The sequence below is a fragment of the Macaca nemestrina genome, chromosome 2 (genome assembly GCF_043159975.1).
Source record: "Macaca nemestrina isolate mMacNem1 chromosome 2, mMacNem.hap1, whole genome shotgun sequence".
NCBI classification, from domain to species: domain Eukaryota; kingdom Metazoa; phylum Chordata; class Mammalia; order Primates; family Cercopithecidae; genus Macaca; species Macaca nemestrina.
The window spans coordinates 167,943,789-167,962,213 of NC_092126.1; the positions used below are offsets into that span (position 1 = coordinate 167,943,789).

The 18,425-nt window shown below is 38.7% G+C and overlaps 1 protein-coding gene across 2 annotated transcripts in view; it reads left to right on the top strand.

Annotated features, from left to right (window-relative positions):
- Positions 1–18,425, top strand: part of LSAM (limbic system associated membrane protein) — a 656,583-nt gene that overhangs the window by 616,836 nt on the left and 21,322 nt on the right. The window contains exons 5-7 of one of the 2 annotated variants that reach the window (XM_011722233.2): positions 4,488–4,608; positions 5,072–5,220; positions 12,389–12,424. In XM_011722233.2, the coding sequence (XP_011720535.1) occupies positions 4,488–4,608; positions 5,072–5,220; positions 12,389–12,424 (306 nt within the window). The remainder of the gene's footprint in view (positions 1–4,487; positions 4,609–5,071; positions 5,221–12,388; positions 12,425–18,425) is intronic. The other variant, XM_011722234.2, reaches the window with a different exon arrangement.

The window sequence follows — 18,425 nt, forward strand, 5'->3', positions numbered from 1 at the left end:
CCAAGTGAATAATACTATAAAATAATACATGTAATCACTAGGTGTTTAAAGTGCTCTCATATTAATGACTTCATCTGATATTTACATCAAACCCGTGAGATAGACAGACAGGCATCATTGTCTGTATTCCTAGGTGAGGGGCTGCAAGGGAGCATTGTGTCCCATGGTAACAACCTAAGTGGCACTAGCAGAGATTGCATCTGCATTTCCTGACTCCTAATACAGGTTTATATCCACTGTGTCACCGCATGTTGTGCCATTGTTGGTACCCTATAAATAATAGAAATATGCAGCATTTATCTTTCCATCTACCGGCCTGCTCCCTCCCCAGATGGTATTTTTTTCCTGTTAGAAATTCATTGTTCTTCAAAAGAATTCATTCAAATAGATGTACCAGAGCAGAGAGGTTCAGAACATGAGTTTCAGAGCATGACAGACCTGGGGTTAAATCCATGGTCCATCAAATACTGACCATGTGAATTTGGACAACTTAATAACCCTCTGTAAGCTTGTCTTCTCTTTCATAAAATGGGGTTAATCATATTTACCTCCTAGGGCTAATTGTTTGGATAAAGAGGATATCTAAAACCTAGTAGAGTGCTGACATGCAGTAAATGACTATACATTAAATTTTCTATTCAGAATATTCTTTTATATGAATATTCCCAATATTAGTAAGATTAAATGAATGATATTTTATTTCCTAGTCCTCTGTTTTGTTTCCCTATTCATTCTGATTGAAAGAGTCTTGTTATTGGTGATGTCAGAAGAAGAAAGGCCCTATTAATATTTTCAGAACATGGAATTTTGAATTAATGTAAACTGGAAGAGTCCTTTGACAATTGTAAGCTATTCCAAAGTCATATAAAGAATAACAATGGACCTCTCTGTGCAGCATTTTTATGAAGCCACATTTTTATTATAACCATATTTTGAATAAGGACATCTATTATTTTAACTACACAAGGCATGCTGCAGTATGATTTGTAATAGTCTTTCTTAGCCTCACCTATTCAGAATTCATTACAAATGAATTTTGAAATGTTCATTTCAATAAGCCATGAAAAAATAAACTTGCACCATGGTGTCATTTGAAAAATATTAGAAACAATGAGCTCTTTGTATATTTATCAGTATTCATATATTTACCCTGATACAAGAAAATTCCCAAGTTTTCAAAGAGAGAAGCAAGTAGCTGGCCTTTGTAACTGACTAGATTAATGCACTTGTAAGTGCTCAATCCTAGTTGACTGCCAGCTTCCCCATGCTGGGGTCTCTGAAGGGCTAATAAATAGCTTACTGCTTAGTAATTCAGATTCCAAACAAATTGACAAGTAAGGAAAAGAGTGGTCAGGAGACCTAAATGTTCCCATTTTTAGAGATCAAGGTGGCTAGAGATAATAGGTTAGTGTGGTCGACTTACCTCCCTAATCATGGCAGCCCTGGGATGGGATGGGCCTGCCCACATGAAAGCAGAAAGGAGAGAGCCCAAGTAAGACTTCTGTCATAGAGAAACAGAGGAGAACCTCTGCTACCAGCCAGAAGCTTGGTCCCAAAAGGAAGAAAGGAAATAGATGAGTCAAACAGGCCCAGTTTCTTCTTCCTAAATTTTTCAATCAGAAAAATCATTTATTTCCCCTGGGTCCTGAAGTGGTAGGGGATGAAGGGTAAATAGTCACCAGTTTGCAGTTATAACCATGTGGCTCCAGAAACTCACAAACAGTGGTTAAATTTTATCTTACAAATTGGGAAATTGAACAAACAAAATTCATAAGCAAAATTATCTTTAGTCAATGTCAATGGGCCACTGTGCTACAGATGATGGAGTCATTGGCAGCTTAAGGACACAATACAGTGAAAAGAAATGAGGACTGGAAAGTAATGTATATTGAGTATTCTACTGCTGGTCGTCTATTTCTTTACTTATGAATCTTATCTCAGTGGATGGCGTTACCCAGATGCCCAAGCCAGAAATCACAGTGTTGCCTTTTCAACACTGCTTCTTTTCCTCACCCTTATGAAATCCATTTCTAGTCTCATCAGTTCTGAGGCCTACTATCTCTCAGCCTTCAAATGTACTTCCCTGCCTTGGGTTCCACATTTTTTTTAGTTTTTGAGACAGAGTCTTGCTGTGTTGCCCAGGCTGGAGTGCAGTGGCTCAATCTCTGCTCACTGCAACCTCCATCTCCCGGGCTCAGGCAATTCTTGTGCTGTAGGTTCCCGAGTAGCTAGGACTACAGGTACACACCACCATACCCAGCTAGTTGTTTGTATTTTGGTAGAGATGGGGTTTTGCTATGTTGGCCAGGCTGGTCTCAAACTCCTGACCTCAAGTGATCCACCTGGTTGGGACTCCCAGAGTGCTAGGATTATAGGCATAAGCCATCATGCCCAGCCCTAACATTTTATAAGTGAGGAAACGGAAGCAATATGACTATGGGCAAAGTATTAAACTCTCAAATGAGGAAGGACAAGGAGGAACAGAGCCTGGATTTGAGCTCATGTCTACCAGACTTTAAATCCAAGCCCAGAACCTCTATTCTGTGTCCTTTATTAATATCTCCCCACAGCACCACTACTACTATTGCATTATCCTTTGAACTGATGTGCTCTAATGATCTATATAACCAATTTTAGAAGCTAGTTTCTTTTTTAAAAAGATAAAAAAGAAAAAGGCTCAAACTGGTACAGATGTTTTCCCAGACCACAGATCTGTTTAAGAGTAGAGTCAAAATCAGACCTCAGATTTCCTCTTCTCGACTGCTAATTCTGGTTCTTAAACCATGGAATAGATAAATGAGTAATTGGGAAAGTTAGCAATTTAAGAGTTAAATTAGTTAAGGGTTTGAAAATACTCTTGGATCATAATGATGCCAACCACCCATTTGTAAAGAATGAGCAGTTTTAACTAGAATTGGGATAGTTTACAGTTGGAAAAGATGCTATAAATCATTAAAATAGGATCCCCTCATTTTATAGGTAATAAAACCAAGGCCCAGAAAGAAAATGTATGATGGGAAGTCCAAACAGCCAAACTCAAACTAAATCCCAGGACTCCTAGTTTCCAATCCAGGTTTCGTTTTACGACAGCATCTTCCCATTTAGTGCGTATACGGAAATAAGGCAGTAAGTCTAAAGCAAAACAATACCAGCAGCAGTAAAACAACAAAACCCCATTTAGCATGCCTGTTTACATACAAGTGTTTATTCAAATGAGGTCTAACTCTGACAGTGATTTAAAAATGTCTAAGCTTATGGAAAAGTAAAATCAAGAAGGAAATTGAAGACAAATCAGATGCTTTCTCGTACACTCTTTTAAACTCAGAGAATTACAGTCTTCTATAGGTAGAAAACTTAGGCAATAGTTTTTTAGCATTAAAAAAAATCAGAAATAAGGAAGATAGACCAGGTGCCAAAGGGCAGGGTTTAAATGAGTTTACCCACTAACGTTCACTTTACTAATTTTCCTAAATGAGCTTTTTCCTCTACAGAGTCTAAACAGAGTGTCTGGGTCTGTTTTCCCCATGTGTACATAGCCAAGTTGCCATTTTCTAGCAAACAACCTTTGGATAGGAAAGGCCTCTCCTTGAAGGTCCATAACCTGCACAAACACAGCATCATCCGGTGCAGGAGGCTGAGTCTACAATCCTAACACAGTCAAGTGGACATGCAAACACTCTTTCCATCCATGTAGGACTGTTTGAATGAGTCATGGAAAATTAGAGTGTCAAATGTGTTTCCCAGCTGATTTAAAGCCTGTGATAGTTTTGTAGGCCCATTCCTGGGCATAAAAATCAAGGGCCCAACTGCCAGAGAGAATAGAAGGCTGATATAGCAGTAAGTCTTCTATGTACCAGGATAGGCTTTAAACCATACCCCCACACATAAAAGCTAAATTTACCTGGGTTGTGATGATAAGGGAACACATTAAAGAAAAGAAGGTAATCACCTAATATTAGTTTTGTTTGTTTGTTTGTTTGTGAATCCTGCAACAGTATCAGACCAAACTTGCGTTGGAAAGGCTTTAGCTGGCTATTATTTTCATCAGACTCCTCAAGGCCATCTTAAACTATAATGACAAGAAGAAAAAGAAAAAATGGTCAAACTATATGTTGAGATTCCTAAGTCCTTTGGTATCATTGCTTCATTTATAAAAAGAAGCTATACAAATATTTATAATCTATAATTGTATACCATGACCTATTGGAGGAGGGATAAAGAAATTCTAGATTCCATTTCCATAAAACCCTGCTAAGTGTCTCATTTAAGTAAACCAAGTCTATGTTTTCATTAATTATCTCTTATTTTTATTTAGTTTTTTGGTGATCAACCCCATTCAGCTGATCACATAATTCATACAAATGGAGCTTTAAGATGGCTCCCTTCCTGCCTCTCTCTAATCAGATTTTCCTTCTTCATTCCTTCCTGAATAGAAATTATAAGCACCCCGACCCTCATATAAACTTATGTGCCTGTCCTTCCTACAGATCCTCCCACTATCACAGAATCCAAGAGCAATGAAGCCACCACAGGACGACAAGCTTCACTCAAATGTGAGGCCTCGGCAGTGCCTGCACCGGACTTTGAGTGGTACCGGGATGACACTAGGTATGTGCCAAACCTACCATCCCCCGTGACTCCACTGCATGGGCCTGGGGACACCGGAAGCCCCACAACAAAGCCAAAGCCAAGCCAGTTGTAATTGTGTAGAACTATATTCTCACACTCTTCCTTTTTAATATCTCTTACCAAATTCTTTGGGGCCTGTAGCTCTTAAGCTGAAGCCCAAAAGCAGTCAGGTAAAATATAAAAACAGTTCAACGGGTAGCTTTCACCTTCATGTCTTTCTTGCCTATAACAGAAACTCAAACCCATTCCCTAGTTTTCTCTGTTGATGGACATAGATTCTGATAATATGGCATTGCACAATTAAAATAGGAATTGGGCATGGAACCACAAATCCTAGCTACTTCCTTTCTCTCCTTTTCCTGCAGTGTCAGGATGGGGAAAAATTCCTAAGCTAAAACCTTCACCAGTGTTCCTTTCTATTCTTCTGTTTTTGAACTCTTAGGATAAATAGTGCCAATGGTCTTGAGATTAAGAGCACGGAGGGCCAGTCTTCCCTGACGGTGACCAATGTCACTGAGGAGCACTATGGCAACTACACCTGCGTGGCTGCCAACAAGCTGGGGGTCACCAATGCCAGCCTAGTCCTTTTCAGTAAGTATGCCAAAGCAGGGCCCAACTTGGTGGAATTAAATTGACTTTTCACATGAAAAACGTGAAAACCATTCCCTTATCTATTAAAGGTTCCCTTAAACACAAATACGGATCTATGCACTGAAACAAAAATGCAAGGTTCTCAGTCCCTGTGCATAGGAGAGATTTACAAATGGAGCAACTTCTCTCTATAGTCTTTCTTACTTCTGATAACGGCCTTGTTGTTTGTTTTCCTTAGTTTTTGTTTTTTTGTTTTGTTTTGTTTTTTCCTGGTTAAGCTGAAATAATATTCAGAGAACACAAGTCTCTTTGGCAGTGGTCCTTTAAGAAGCAGAGGTGATGTAAAAGCCTGGAAATGGATAACTGTGTGTGTGTGTGTGTGTGTGTGTGTGTGTGTGTGTGTGTGTTCTGAAGGCAGTGATAAGAGTGATTGAGGAAGAAATATTCAGTGAGAATAGATAAGGTGCTGAGAGAAGGGAGAGGCTGGAAAAAGAAAGTACATTTTTAACAACACAAGAGGAAGGGTGGAATAAATGATTCAAACGTAAAATCTAAAGGAGGAAAAATCGTTGCAGAAAGTTTTCTGTATGACAGTAAGAGACATTACTTTTCTGATATATTTTTGGAACAGAGATGGAATGGTAGGAAACAGGAACATTTCTGAAGACCAGAGAAGATCCTGAAAGTAGACCAAGGAGGGCGCAGTCATTCTAAAGTCACTGATGTTAATAGGAGACCCCACCTTGGAGTCCTGCTCTTTAGCAGCAAGTTAGAGTCAAGTCTCCCACTCCCAGCTTTGCTGGGCAGGTGACTATGAGCACAGAAGAAGACACCCTCTGAGAAACAGGAGGAGGCTAAATGGAGTCTCAAGAAAATGATAACGTTTGGAATAGAGACACATTTATCAGAATAAGCAAAACAAATCAAAAAGTTAGCTCATGATGAATCAGAAAGTTCATTTGGACTAAAGGGAAAAGTCCAAAAAAAGTACTGTTATTATTTTGGAATAACAAACCACTAAGTTGTTTTTTTTTTTCTGCACAGATTCTATTGGAAAAACTGGAAATATTATGACCAGAAGAAATCTTTTTATCTTGCTATATTCCATTTAGATGAGCCTTCGAGAAAAAAAAATATTTTTAGGAAAAAATCAACTTAAGTGAGAGTTCTCTTGAAATGTAGTGTTAAAGCCATTTTAAAACCGTTTAAGATTAAACTCCATTTATAAAAGCAACAACCACAAATGACTCTAACTTTGGCCTTTAGTTTCTCATTCATAACCCTCATTGACTTCAGTCTGTGACAGTTTGATGAGATACAGTTATACAAATGCTGCCTCCACACGAAGTTTAAAATTCACAACATGTTTACTTGTCTCCAAAGAGCAAACATCAGTATTCTTTGCCGCAACTAGAGACATCAATATCCCTAAGACATTTGAGAATATACTTCTTAAGAACTGTAGTTACCTGATTCATTCCTAACATTAAGGATTCCATAAATGGTAGTCGGGGGAAAACAGCCTCAACTGGGAATTTAAGATTTACCAAATCTAAGTTGACCTGACTAGGTAGAACAACATACACTTAAAAACTTAAAAAGAAGGTTGTTTAGAGATTAGTGAAGAGAAGGTAGAACTGGATGAGTTACAGAAAGCGAGCAATCATACATTTGCATTAAAGTATATTTTCTTTCTATTTAACCTAGACTAAGAACTATGCTAATGATATATTTCAAATAATAAATAAAATATCGCCTATAGCCTGAGAGAGAGGAAAGGGAAAGAGGCTGGAAGGATGGAATACTTGAGGGAGGAGGGAAAGTGAGCATAGACTAGGTCAAAGGCAATGAGATCCTGCTAGAGTTCATGAAAGGTAACATCAAGCCCTACAATACCAATGCCCTTAACCCAGTAAAATTGAGAAATGTCAAAAATCTTACAGAGTTTCTGTTTGTAAGCTGAAAATCAGGGAATAATCAGACAAGTGTATCCTATCACACTGCCCTTTATGATTTAGTAGAAGTCACCCTCCATTATACATTTGAGGATTTTGTGGTGCAGTGATTAATGATGTAGTACTTCCTGGTGGTCCCTCATAGGCACTACCATAGTTGTGTCTTTGGCAGCATGCAGAGGCACCACATGCATCAGCATTTGGTTTAGAATGGATGTCCCACTTTTACGGGAAAGTTAGGAGGTATAATCCTTACTGAAAAATAGAATATGAAAGATCATTAGGCTTTGAGGTAAAAAGGAACTATTCGAATGGCAGAATATTGTCAAATCTATTGCACTATTTCTTAGATCCAAGGCCTAAGAACAAACATTTTGGGGGAGAAACTCTCCTTCTTTTGTAGCAGGACTGGCAGTCCCTCCACCCACCCACCCACCACCAGTTAGTTTTGGGAGGTCCATTGTTACAACCTGCATAGTTAGAACCTTATATTTCACAGAGTTCTAAAAGAAAAGAAAGAAAAAGAGAGGGAGGGAGAAAAAAGAAAGGAAAGATGGAAGGAAGGAAGGAAGAGAGGGAGGGAGGGAGGGAAGGAGGGAGGGAAGGGAAAAAAATAACAGTACATGTGTGGGCCAATTGTCTGCTACTTACGTTCAAATAAATGGGATTAATGGGGAAAGGAAGACACTGTGCGAGTGTCAGCAGAGGTAATTTTCCACAGAACAGAGTCAGGAGGGGAGAAACGCTCGGGGGCAGGTGTCTGTGGCCACAACCCTGATGGAAGCACTGTGTGGGCAGCGGGGTGCTCTGCTGACCAAGCCAGTCCAGAGAATAACAGGCAGCTGGTGAGCCTCTGCCAGCCAGCGGCAGCAGCAGGTAGAGACCCAGAGCCAGAGCCCCTGAAGAGTTAGCGATTATTCATCTTCATTGGTGTGTCAGCGCATTTTCAGCCGTATCCACAACAGTGATGAGCTGACTTTTCACACAGTGTCAACTTGCGGTCACATGCATACATATACTTCCCCACTCTCTATTCAAATACTGATCTCCAGAGGGGTCAAAGTCATGGAATGAGAGTGTAAGAATACATTGCATTCATAGTAATTTTTCCCCAAGCTGGTGGAAGCATTCCTTTCTCATTCATCTAGTTCTCCACACATTCTAGCACTGTGTCTGTCAAAGATCCACACTACCTCAGTCGGTATAACCAAGTAATGCCCTGTATATCTTTTTCTTCATCCTTGGGCTAAGCATTACCTTATCTAACGTTTTGAATACATTAATCCAATGGCACAATGTATGGACAAGGATTCGGCTCCCTAGTCTTTGTCAGACAGGGGGATATGCATGACATGGATGAAAACTTGGACTTCAAGTGATGCCAAGACAAGTTCCATCATCTGCATAAGTAACTCAACAGACTGTGTTTCCACACTGATAACTAACTAAAATTCACCCACAAAGGTGATAGGTGTATCTTGTTTCATGCTCTTGTTGAGTTAGAATTAAAATAACCGACATGAAGGAAGAAAGGGTGATGGGTGATAATTTAAATGTTGTCAATTCTTATTAAGTGAGTGCAATGTACTCTGCAGTATGCACTGTGCTAAATGTTTCACATGCATGATCTGATTTTTAAAAATTATATTTTTGTGTCAGAAACGGGTCTTGCTATGTTGCCCAGGCTGGAGTGCAGTGGCTATTCATAGGCACGATTCCACTGCTGATGAGCATAGGAGTTTTGATCTGCTGCATTTCTGACTTGGGCCAGTTCGACCCTCCTTAAGCAACCTGTTGGTCCCCGACTTCTGGGAGGCCACCTTGTGAAATTTAGTGCAGACACCCAATCAGCATAGCACACTACAGCCCAGAACTCCTGAGCTAAAGCAATCTTCCCACTTCAGCCTCCTGAGCAGCTAGGACTACAGGCACGCATCACAACAACCCTACTATGTACTTGTGTTTCTCCATTACATAGAAAAGTTAAGTGACCAGTGCAACTAAGTAAGGCTGAGCTTGAGATTTAAATTCAGGTAGTCTATTTCGAGAGTCCAGGCCCTAAATCAACACATTATCTGCATTGGTGTATGTGGGCATAAATACTAGGAGATATATCTTGTAAGTTAGGAGGTGAGCAGAATCTATTTGTTTTTCTCCTTTTTTCACTCAACGAGGTCTTTCCACTGTCTTTCTACTGCTCCATCCCTTCCCACCCAAGGGCACTGCTTGTGTTGCCTCCCACTTCCGTTTTCATTAACCCCCAGTAGCCTGCTACCACCAGGTAAGTTCGATGATTGGCTTCTCTTTGGCATGTTGACGTTCTCAGTGAATATTCCAGCCTAGTAGTCAGCGTTTGGTCTAGGAGGAGAATAAGGAGGAGAATTTTCCCACACATTAAAGAACAATCCCACTGATTGATTACCTTGTGCCTTAGAGAAATGCATGGATTATAAAGGTCTTTTGAGGCTTTTGAGTACAAAAGAATAAAAAAAAAAAAAAAAATCTACACTGGGCTTTGCTGCATCCATGTGTAGGAGGTGTTTTTAATTTTCTTTTTAAACTTTAAAATATCATTAAGTTGTAAAGCCGTAGTTGACTACATTTCAAGTACTACCAGAGTAATCCAGCCCTAGAGGGTGTCTTTATAATGAGGGCCTCCCCGTTTTCTTTAAAAAGTATTTTGTTATCGGAAAGACTTGCTGTTTAAACATACAGCATTTGATGATACCAGTCAAGACTTGGCAAAGCCTAGGCCAAGCACAGTGGCTCGAGCCCGTAATCCCAGCTGAGGCTGAGGGGGGTGGATTTCTTGAGTTCAGGAGTTCGAGACCAGCCTGGGCAACATGGCAAAACCCCATCTCTACCAAAAATACAAAAAATTATCCAGGTATGGTGGCGTGCACCCGTGGTCCCACCTACTCAGGAGGCTGAAGTGGGGGGATTGCTTGAGCCTGGGAGGCAGAAGGCAGTGAGCCAAGATCAGGCCACTGCACTCTAACCTGGTTAACAGAGTGAAGATTTGGCAAAGCATTTTAACCAGCTACTTTAAGATGCCACACAATAAAACAGCTTGAGCTGCTATTTACCGACATGTAGTTTGAAACACTAGATGCAAACTCCTTAAATGAGTTCTCTGTGGATACATTTCTCCTCCCCTCGCCCACCCACTTAGCAGGTAAGAAACCAAAGCTCAGAGTTAAGAGACCTTGCTAAGAGCCATATCATATAGTACTAGGGCCAACCTTATAGTTCTATTCCCACTATCTCCCAATCAGCTGCTAAGCATGTTATCCTCCTCAAGTAGCAGCAGCCAAAGGAGAAGTGCATAGCACCAAGGGTTCTGCCTACCCTTAGTTTTGAAAATCAAAAGTTGGAAAATTTCTTTTTCCTTATAAAGTGGTATTTACTTCACATTACACTCTTACAGGATCCTGCAAACCCTAGCATGAAGTATAAAACAGCAGCAGAAAAATGCGCAAAGAATAAGAATGAAAATTGGGAAAGAGAAGCATCTAAGGAAAGATACGTGAATAGGATGGAATTAAGAGAATGAGAATAACTAATGGGGCGTGATAAGCCTAAGACGATGATAACAAGGTGGAGCTAAGACGGTGATAATAAGCTGAGAAGCAGTTGAAAGGCACTGAAAGGAGGGTGGGTGAGATGGTTTAGCAATATAAATGGTCATGTGGAAATAAGGGCAGAGTGCATTTACCCAGCTGTGAACAGCATGATGAGAAAATATTAAATGGAGTCATTTAAACAGTCTGAATAATAATAGTAATAATAAAAATAAAATTCAGTAGAAAGAGTATAATATGGGACAGTGGTCTCCAACTGCTACATAAATGCTAAAAGCAGTTTAGCTATTTATTTGCAAAGCTGGAAACTTAATACCAAATAACCAGTGGAGGCTTAAACCATTTTTCTACTTGACACTTGTGTAACTAACATACAATTGTTAGTTGTTGCTGTTGACCTGCTTCATCTTAGTGGACTTAGGAAACTTTCATATTTAAGTGACAACTTCAGCCAAGTTAGAGAAAAGCTGACTCTGCAAGGAGACTGAGTTTTCTCAGTGTCCAGATGTACCCAGTGCCCAAAGTCCAGGTAAAATCTACTATTTTTAAGCATATGGCACAAGATGATAGGCTATCAGATTTGAATATGCACATATGCTTTTCTCATTGTGGTTTTGATTTTTGTTGATTTTCATTTTCCATTAGTCTTTATTTAATCAAGCTGCTAGGAGAAACACAGAAAAGTGTGTGATAATTATGTTACACTATCACATAATTTTGGAGTTAGCAAACAATACATCCTATCCCTAATATTCCATTCTATATTTCTGAAAGAGCCTCAGAAAAGGATTTAAGCTTAGGTCTTTCATGAGATAAATGAAGGCCACCCTAAATTCTGAACTCTGTCAGTACATTCTATTTATGGTCAGTAGCTTATGTATGGGACTATCAGATACTTTTAAGCTAAGACCTCAGTGTTCAAAAGAAAAGTACTTCTTATTATACTCAACAGGATGTATCACCAAGCAAATTTGATTGGTTGATCAAATTTCAGGTAAGATTGTATTATAAAAAGAGGGGGAATTAAGGAATAGACTAAAAATAAAATTATATCATGCTAAGAAATGTATTACCTTGACATTACTCCTATACTGGTATCAGTAATGTGGAAGTAAAAACCTGAGGGAAATGTTGAGCTAACATTGCCCACAGTAAGTTCTTCAAATGCTTGGCTAAAACTGATGTGAACTATAGGGCTTAGAGAGAGGAAAGAAATCTGTAGCTGACACACGTTCATGTCATGAGCTAAAGAGACGAGAACCAAGACCAAGATGTATCACCTGAATTTGATCACGATTATAAACCCACCCTCAACTTCAACTCTCTAAAAGATCTAAAATCTTGATGGTGGGTTTTTTCCAGTAGGATTCTGTATGTAGGGTTGCCACAATCTGATGTTGTCCTCCTACACTAGCTAAAATTTTTAAATGCTCTGCATTTTTAATTTTGTTAATAAATTTCTTTGATAGTTTAATGTTAATAGGAAGTACAGAGAAATGTTTTATGAGAGATATGATCCTGTAAGCATGGAAATTCGTCTGTTGTATAATTGTTTGAAAAACTAAACATGAGAAAAAAATATATATATAATATTTAAAATCTCCATGATGATTACTATTTTTTCCCCTTTAGAACGTGTTTTACCCACAATCCCCCACCCCATTCAAGGTCAGTATGATTTTTATCACTGTAGCTCTCTTCCTGGGTCATTCTCCATCGTCTTTAACATGCAAAACACACAAAGGGGGGAAAACACATTCATAAAATTCACATACAGTGTAAATCATTTTTTTCCCTTAAACCTTTTTAGAAAAGCCAATTAGTTGCTTCCAACACCAGTTGAATAGGCATGGAACAAGACTATTACCCGACTCATCTTCAAACTCTGACTCATCTTCAAACGGGTCAGTAGCTGTGAAGGCAATGCTAAACTTAGCAAGCAATTTTTTCCTACAGTCAATATTTATTACAAGTAAACAGGAACTCACCTATTTGGGACACAGCCAGTTAAATTCTCTAGCCACAAAAATACCAATTCTCTGACTAACCACCCTCATGGTTGAAAGTCTATACAATCCAAATCTGAAGTCATTGGTATTACTTATAAAAATTAATGTATATGCTGCTAAAGGTTAACCAACTCAACCGGATTATAACAAAGATGTTATCTTTTCTTAAAATCATGGCCAATTCATGGGTTTTTTCCTGTCCTTTTAAATATACCTGTCTTAGAAAACACAAATGAAAAAACAAGATAATCATTCTGAATTCCTTTTCATAAACTTTCTATGCACTTAAATTAAATTTTGCCTCCTGCATCATATTTAGATGCAAGGTGCAGGCACAACTTTCTAGCTTAAGGCTATTTAAAGGGAAATTGGCAAATAAAATTAAAACAATATAAAAAATCTGAAATGAAACCAACCTACCATTGAAATTAAATTCCAGAAAAGTGATTTGCAAATAGCACTCAAAGACCTGAGAAAAAACAGAAACTAGGCCATGCGGGGCCTAGCGTGGAAAAAATAAATCCAATTAAGCAAGATTATCATACACACTATAAAGGCAATGTGCTCAGAATTAAAGGTAGAAGGCTGCTGTTTTATAAGTTTGAAGATGAATCATGTTTCATTAACATTTGTCCAAACTATAAATTCTTGCAAACTTGTGTGTAGATATTCAGTGTCAATAATGCAATGTTTTGCATGTATATGCATTCACATATGCAAATGTATTTTAATTACTTTTGAGCTAAGGATTGCAAGGTTTCAAGGATCAACAAGACAGCTTAATAAGGGTTATTATCAAATTTTTAAAAGAGGACAAACTATTTTTAGTGTGAAAGCTTAGAACTGTTGAATTAAAAAAAAACAAAAAAAAAAACAAAAAAACTTCCCTAAAACAATGAAATCTGTTTCTAATCCCAGCCACTAAAAATAAGACTGTTAAAATGTGCCTGTTTTTTAGACTCGACATGATACTTACTGTTAATGGAAAATATCCCATTTTGAATTCCTGACATGCCACAATTATTTTAACACATTTATGTTCTAGTGTTGCTGCAGAGATTGACACCACTTTATCATGTTGCCATCTTGCAAATGTCCTGATATGAAAAACACACACATATGCATTTGTACCATTGGATAGCATTTTCAAAGAAGTCATGCCCCATCTGAGATGAGCTTTGTATAGTATCACTGTGACTCTAGTTATCCTTTGTGAGAGCAGTTCTGCAGCCACCAACTCAAATATTTATCTGATCACGCATTATGATATATGTAACTTTAAACAAAGTGAAGCCAGACACCGTTCACAAAGGGCAGCTGTCAGATACTGAAAAACAGTCTGGACTAGGGATGGAGCACGAGGGATTTTGTTGAACTTCATGTTTCCCACAAACTGAACTGTTGATTGGAGAATGACCCTAGTTTGATTTTACATTGTAGGTAGACTGTAGTTAGCTTTCTTAGATCCAATAGTTTTTAGAGAATATAGTTTATCTTATACTAATACTTTGGTCCTCTGCTAGTGGAAATTGAAAAGCTGTTCATTAAGACTTGGGATGGCTGGTGTGAGAGTTTGCTATACAAAGATAGTCCCCTCTTAAGTTTTCTGTTCTTTACAAGGACTTTAACTTCCTAGGGATTGAATCACTGTTCTTCTCGTCTTTCCAATCGAGGTTAACCCAAGTGAAATGCAGCTTCCCATTGAAAGAAATACTAACAATAGGATGCTTAAGCCTTTTTATGGTGCCAATTAAGTACCCAAATATCTATGAGAAGCATGCCTCACTGTGGTCATAGCTATAATGCAAGGTATCTTCATTTAATTGAATATCATATATTGTCACCATCTTTGTGAACTCTTAAATTTCATTCCTAAAATATCAATTGTCTCTTAGAAATTGGTTGATGTAAAATAGCCTAAAATTTTTAAGACAATTAATTTCCTTAAGGTGTTTTGAAAGTGGGTGTTTCAAAAGTTACAAAGATTTTTTTCTGCCTTCCCATTATAAAAAGGAGAACTTTCTTTCCTAATTTCCAACCTCACAAAGATATATGTTTCATTTCAGCTGCTTTATTGTTAATATCTCTCATTGGAGGATCTTCCCTCCTATCCCCACTCTACATGGCTCATCAAGCTGACTGGGGATGCACAGCAGAGTCGCAGCAGGAATGCAGTCCTAAACCCCTTCAAGCTGTGATTAAACAAAAACAAGGCTCAATAAATCAAATGCATTTCCCTTGGGTTTCCTTCATCATATTGCTTGATTTTCTGCAGTGATAATAATAATACTGGAATTCCACCAGCGGGTAATTTACATTGGCTGTGGCCAATCAGAAATTTCCGAATGTCCTTCCCCCATCTGCCAAAAACAAAACAAAATATAAAACCAGTTGCTTCCCTGCTCCTTCGTTTAAAACATGTAAATAAAATAGTGTTTTATCCTTGATCTGTTTCTGATAGGTGTTTTCTTCCATTAATTTTAATTTAGCTTTATTCTGAAATGAGTCCTGAATTGCATAAATTTGCATAAATACCTCCGACTATATTGCTGCAGAAAATCCACTGAATTGCAAAATGAGGAAAGAGTCAGCTCTCAATGTCTGGGGGAACTTTTCTCACTTTGTGAGGTTGACATTGTTTCCTGAGGTTTCTGGGTACTGAGCAATGATAACATTTCTCCCCATCAGTTTACTTGTGCCTAGCTCTTCTTCATAATGGAAGTGCACCCAGAGACACTCTCACATTGAGGACCATAGGTTCAGAATGAAGTGTTGAAACCGCCTCAGAAAATTAAAAAGAAGTGAAACAAGGGGCAAGGACAAGGGCAAACAACCTTTTTGTTTATGTAACTCTCAAGCGAAAAATTCCCTTGAGCGTGGGGCTCTCTGGACTCAATCAGCCTATCCCTTTCTGATCACTGCCACTTTGAAACAAAACAAAACAAATTCTGGAATGTGTCTCACTTGTTTGCCTCCCATCTGATTATTTCTCCCAAGTGAACAGCCTTTCCATTCACTAACCCCGTGTGGCAAGTGGGCTTGGGAAATGTTGAGATTATCTTCCAGGTTCAGGCATGGCACCGGGTTTGTTCACAGCTGCTTGCCATTCCATCCCTGTTTTTCCATTGATAAAATGCATTGCACATGGCTGGGTTTGCATGATTAATACAGCTGTCCAAAGCTTTTTCAGAAAACAAAACAAACCCCCCCTCCAAAAATTAAAGTTTCGAAAGAAATTAAAATCCAAATCACAAACAAGCGAGGCTTGTAGAAATCTGAAGTTGGCCTGGCATGTCTTCTCCCTAAGGGAGACTGATGTTCCTACAGGCAGGCCTGGCATCAGAACAGCTATATCCTAGCTACAGTCAGAGGAGTGGGTACACCCGCCCTCACCTGGCATTCCCAGTAATAGGTTCTTGAAATCAAATTCCAAAATGATGAAAGGTAAAATGGGAGAAAAATTTTGAACATATCCCATGCTGTGAAGATCACTGAATAATTTCCAGTTTCATTTATTTTCTGTAGAATACCATCCTTAATATTAAAAAGAAAAAGCTTCTTTTCAGCTCCTTAATACAACAGTATTTTTCTTTGTTTAATAATGGTAATAATAATAATAACAATAGTTAACATACATAATGGCCTTCTAATGTACCATTAGAGTTTTAAGGGCTTTTGCCTATATTAACTCCCAAAACCCTGAGAAAGAGACGTGCAACTTTCTCCTACACTTTTTAATGATCAAAGGACACCTAAATTTCAACCTACCCCTTATTGCACCCAGGCACATAAACAAATCTATAGTATATTAATAATCACCCTTATGTATACATTCATGTTCATTAGATATGCATCTTTCCAATGAATTTTAAATGTTCATGTAATTTGTTTTATGTATTACAATGCTTATAACACTCAGTTACTTTGTCTACACAGTTTTACAAAATCTATTTTCAAATATGCTTAGCACAGTGAGCACACACTTATGCCCAACTTACACAGATTTATATGAAAGCATTCATCTTTTAAAAACATGAACAGAGCTATCTGGCATCGGCACATCTAATTTCACACACTTATTCAGGTTGATTTACATATACACCTCTATTAATCATGGATAATTACTAGCATTGTTCCTGTAATTCAGTGTTTCCAACTGTGAAATGGGAAAGAAATTATACTTTTCATGCCTACAAGCTCAAAGTGGTATTTTAAATAATATACAAAAGAGAGCTTCAAGTTCCTAGAAAGAAGGCATATTGAATTTAAAATAATCATATTCGGATACACATGTCTCTTATAATTTTTAAAAGCACTGATATTGGCAGGTATAGTCATATCATATTGCATGGACATAAGCTAGATATAAGTTCAATGTGCTCTTATTATGTTTTGATGTGTTATGGATTCTAAGGATTTCTGAAATCCCCACACTGCTAAAGTTTTAATGTAGAAGCATCCTAAGGCCAAATAAAAAATATTTTTCACTGTTTTCTTACCAATATCATATTACATTTAAGAAGAGCTGCAAAATTGCACACACTTTCAGTGGATGCCTTTTTTTTTTTTTTTTTTTTTTTTTTTTTTTTTGAGACGGAGTCTCTCTCTGTCGCCCAGGCTGGAGTGCAGTGGCCGGATCTCAGCTCACTGCAAGCTCCGCCTCCCGGGTTCACGCCATTCTCCCGCCTCAGCCTCCCGATTAGCTGGGACTACAGGCGCACGCCACCTCGCCCGGCTAGTTTTTTGTATTTTTTAGTAGAGACGGGGTTTCACCGTGTTAGCCAGGATGGTCTCGATTTCCTGACCTCGTGATCCGCCTGTCTCGGCCTCCCAAAGTGCTGGGATTACAGGCTTGAGCCACCGCGCCCGGCACAGTGGATGCCCTTTATACATATTACCACATGACTGCCAAACCATCAGCCTAAAGGACCTGCCGTTTTTGCTGGTCAAGGGTATAAAGTATGCCCTAGGAAGGATTTCCCTTTTTAGATACTTCTCTCCTTCCCACTGGCTGGCAGAAACAAGGATTTTGTTTCTACAAATAGAATTTAGGCAGCCATGTCAGCACCAATTTACAACAAAATGATTGGCTCTGATTAATACACATGAAAATTATTGAGTTGACCTTCATACCTCATTCCCTGGCTCCTTTATGGGAACAATAGTCTGATTTCCTTCTGATTTGCTTTAGTGGTTAGAGACTCAAGTGGGATAATTGTACCAATATTTCATGTGGAATCAATAGTTCACTCATCAATCCAATGATTTTGACACCGTGTAATAGGTGAGGTTTACTCCCCATTTCTTTTTTTTTTTATTTTTTTTTTTATTTTTTTTTTTTATTTTTTGAGATGGAGTCTCGCTCTGTCGCCCAAGCTGGAGTGCAGTGGCCAGATCTCAGCTCACTGCAAGCTCCGCCTCCCGGGTTTACGCCATTTCTGCCTCAGCCTCTCGAGTAGCTGGGACTACAGGCGCCCGCCACCTTGGCCGGCTAGTTTTTTGTATTTTTTAGTAGAGACGGGGTTTCACCGTGTTAGCCAGGATGGTCTCGATCTCCTGACCTCGTGATCCGCCCGTCTCGGCCTCCCAAAGTGCTGGGATTACAGGCTTGAGCCACCGCGCCCGGCCTACTCCCCATTTCTATGTCTTATCTCCCCCAC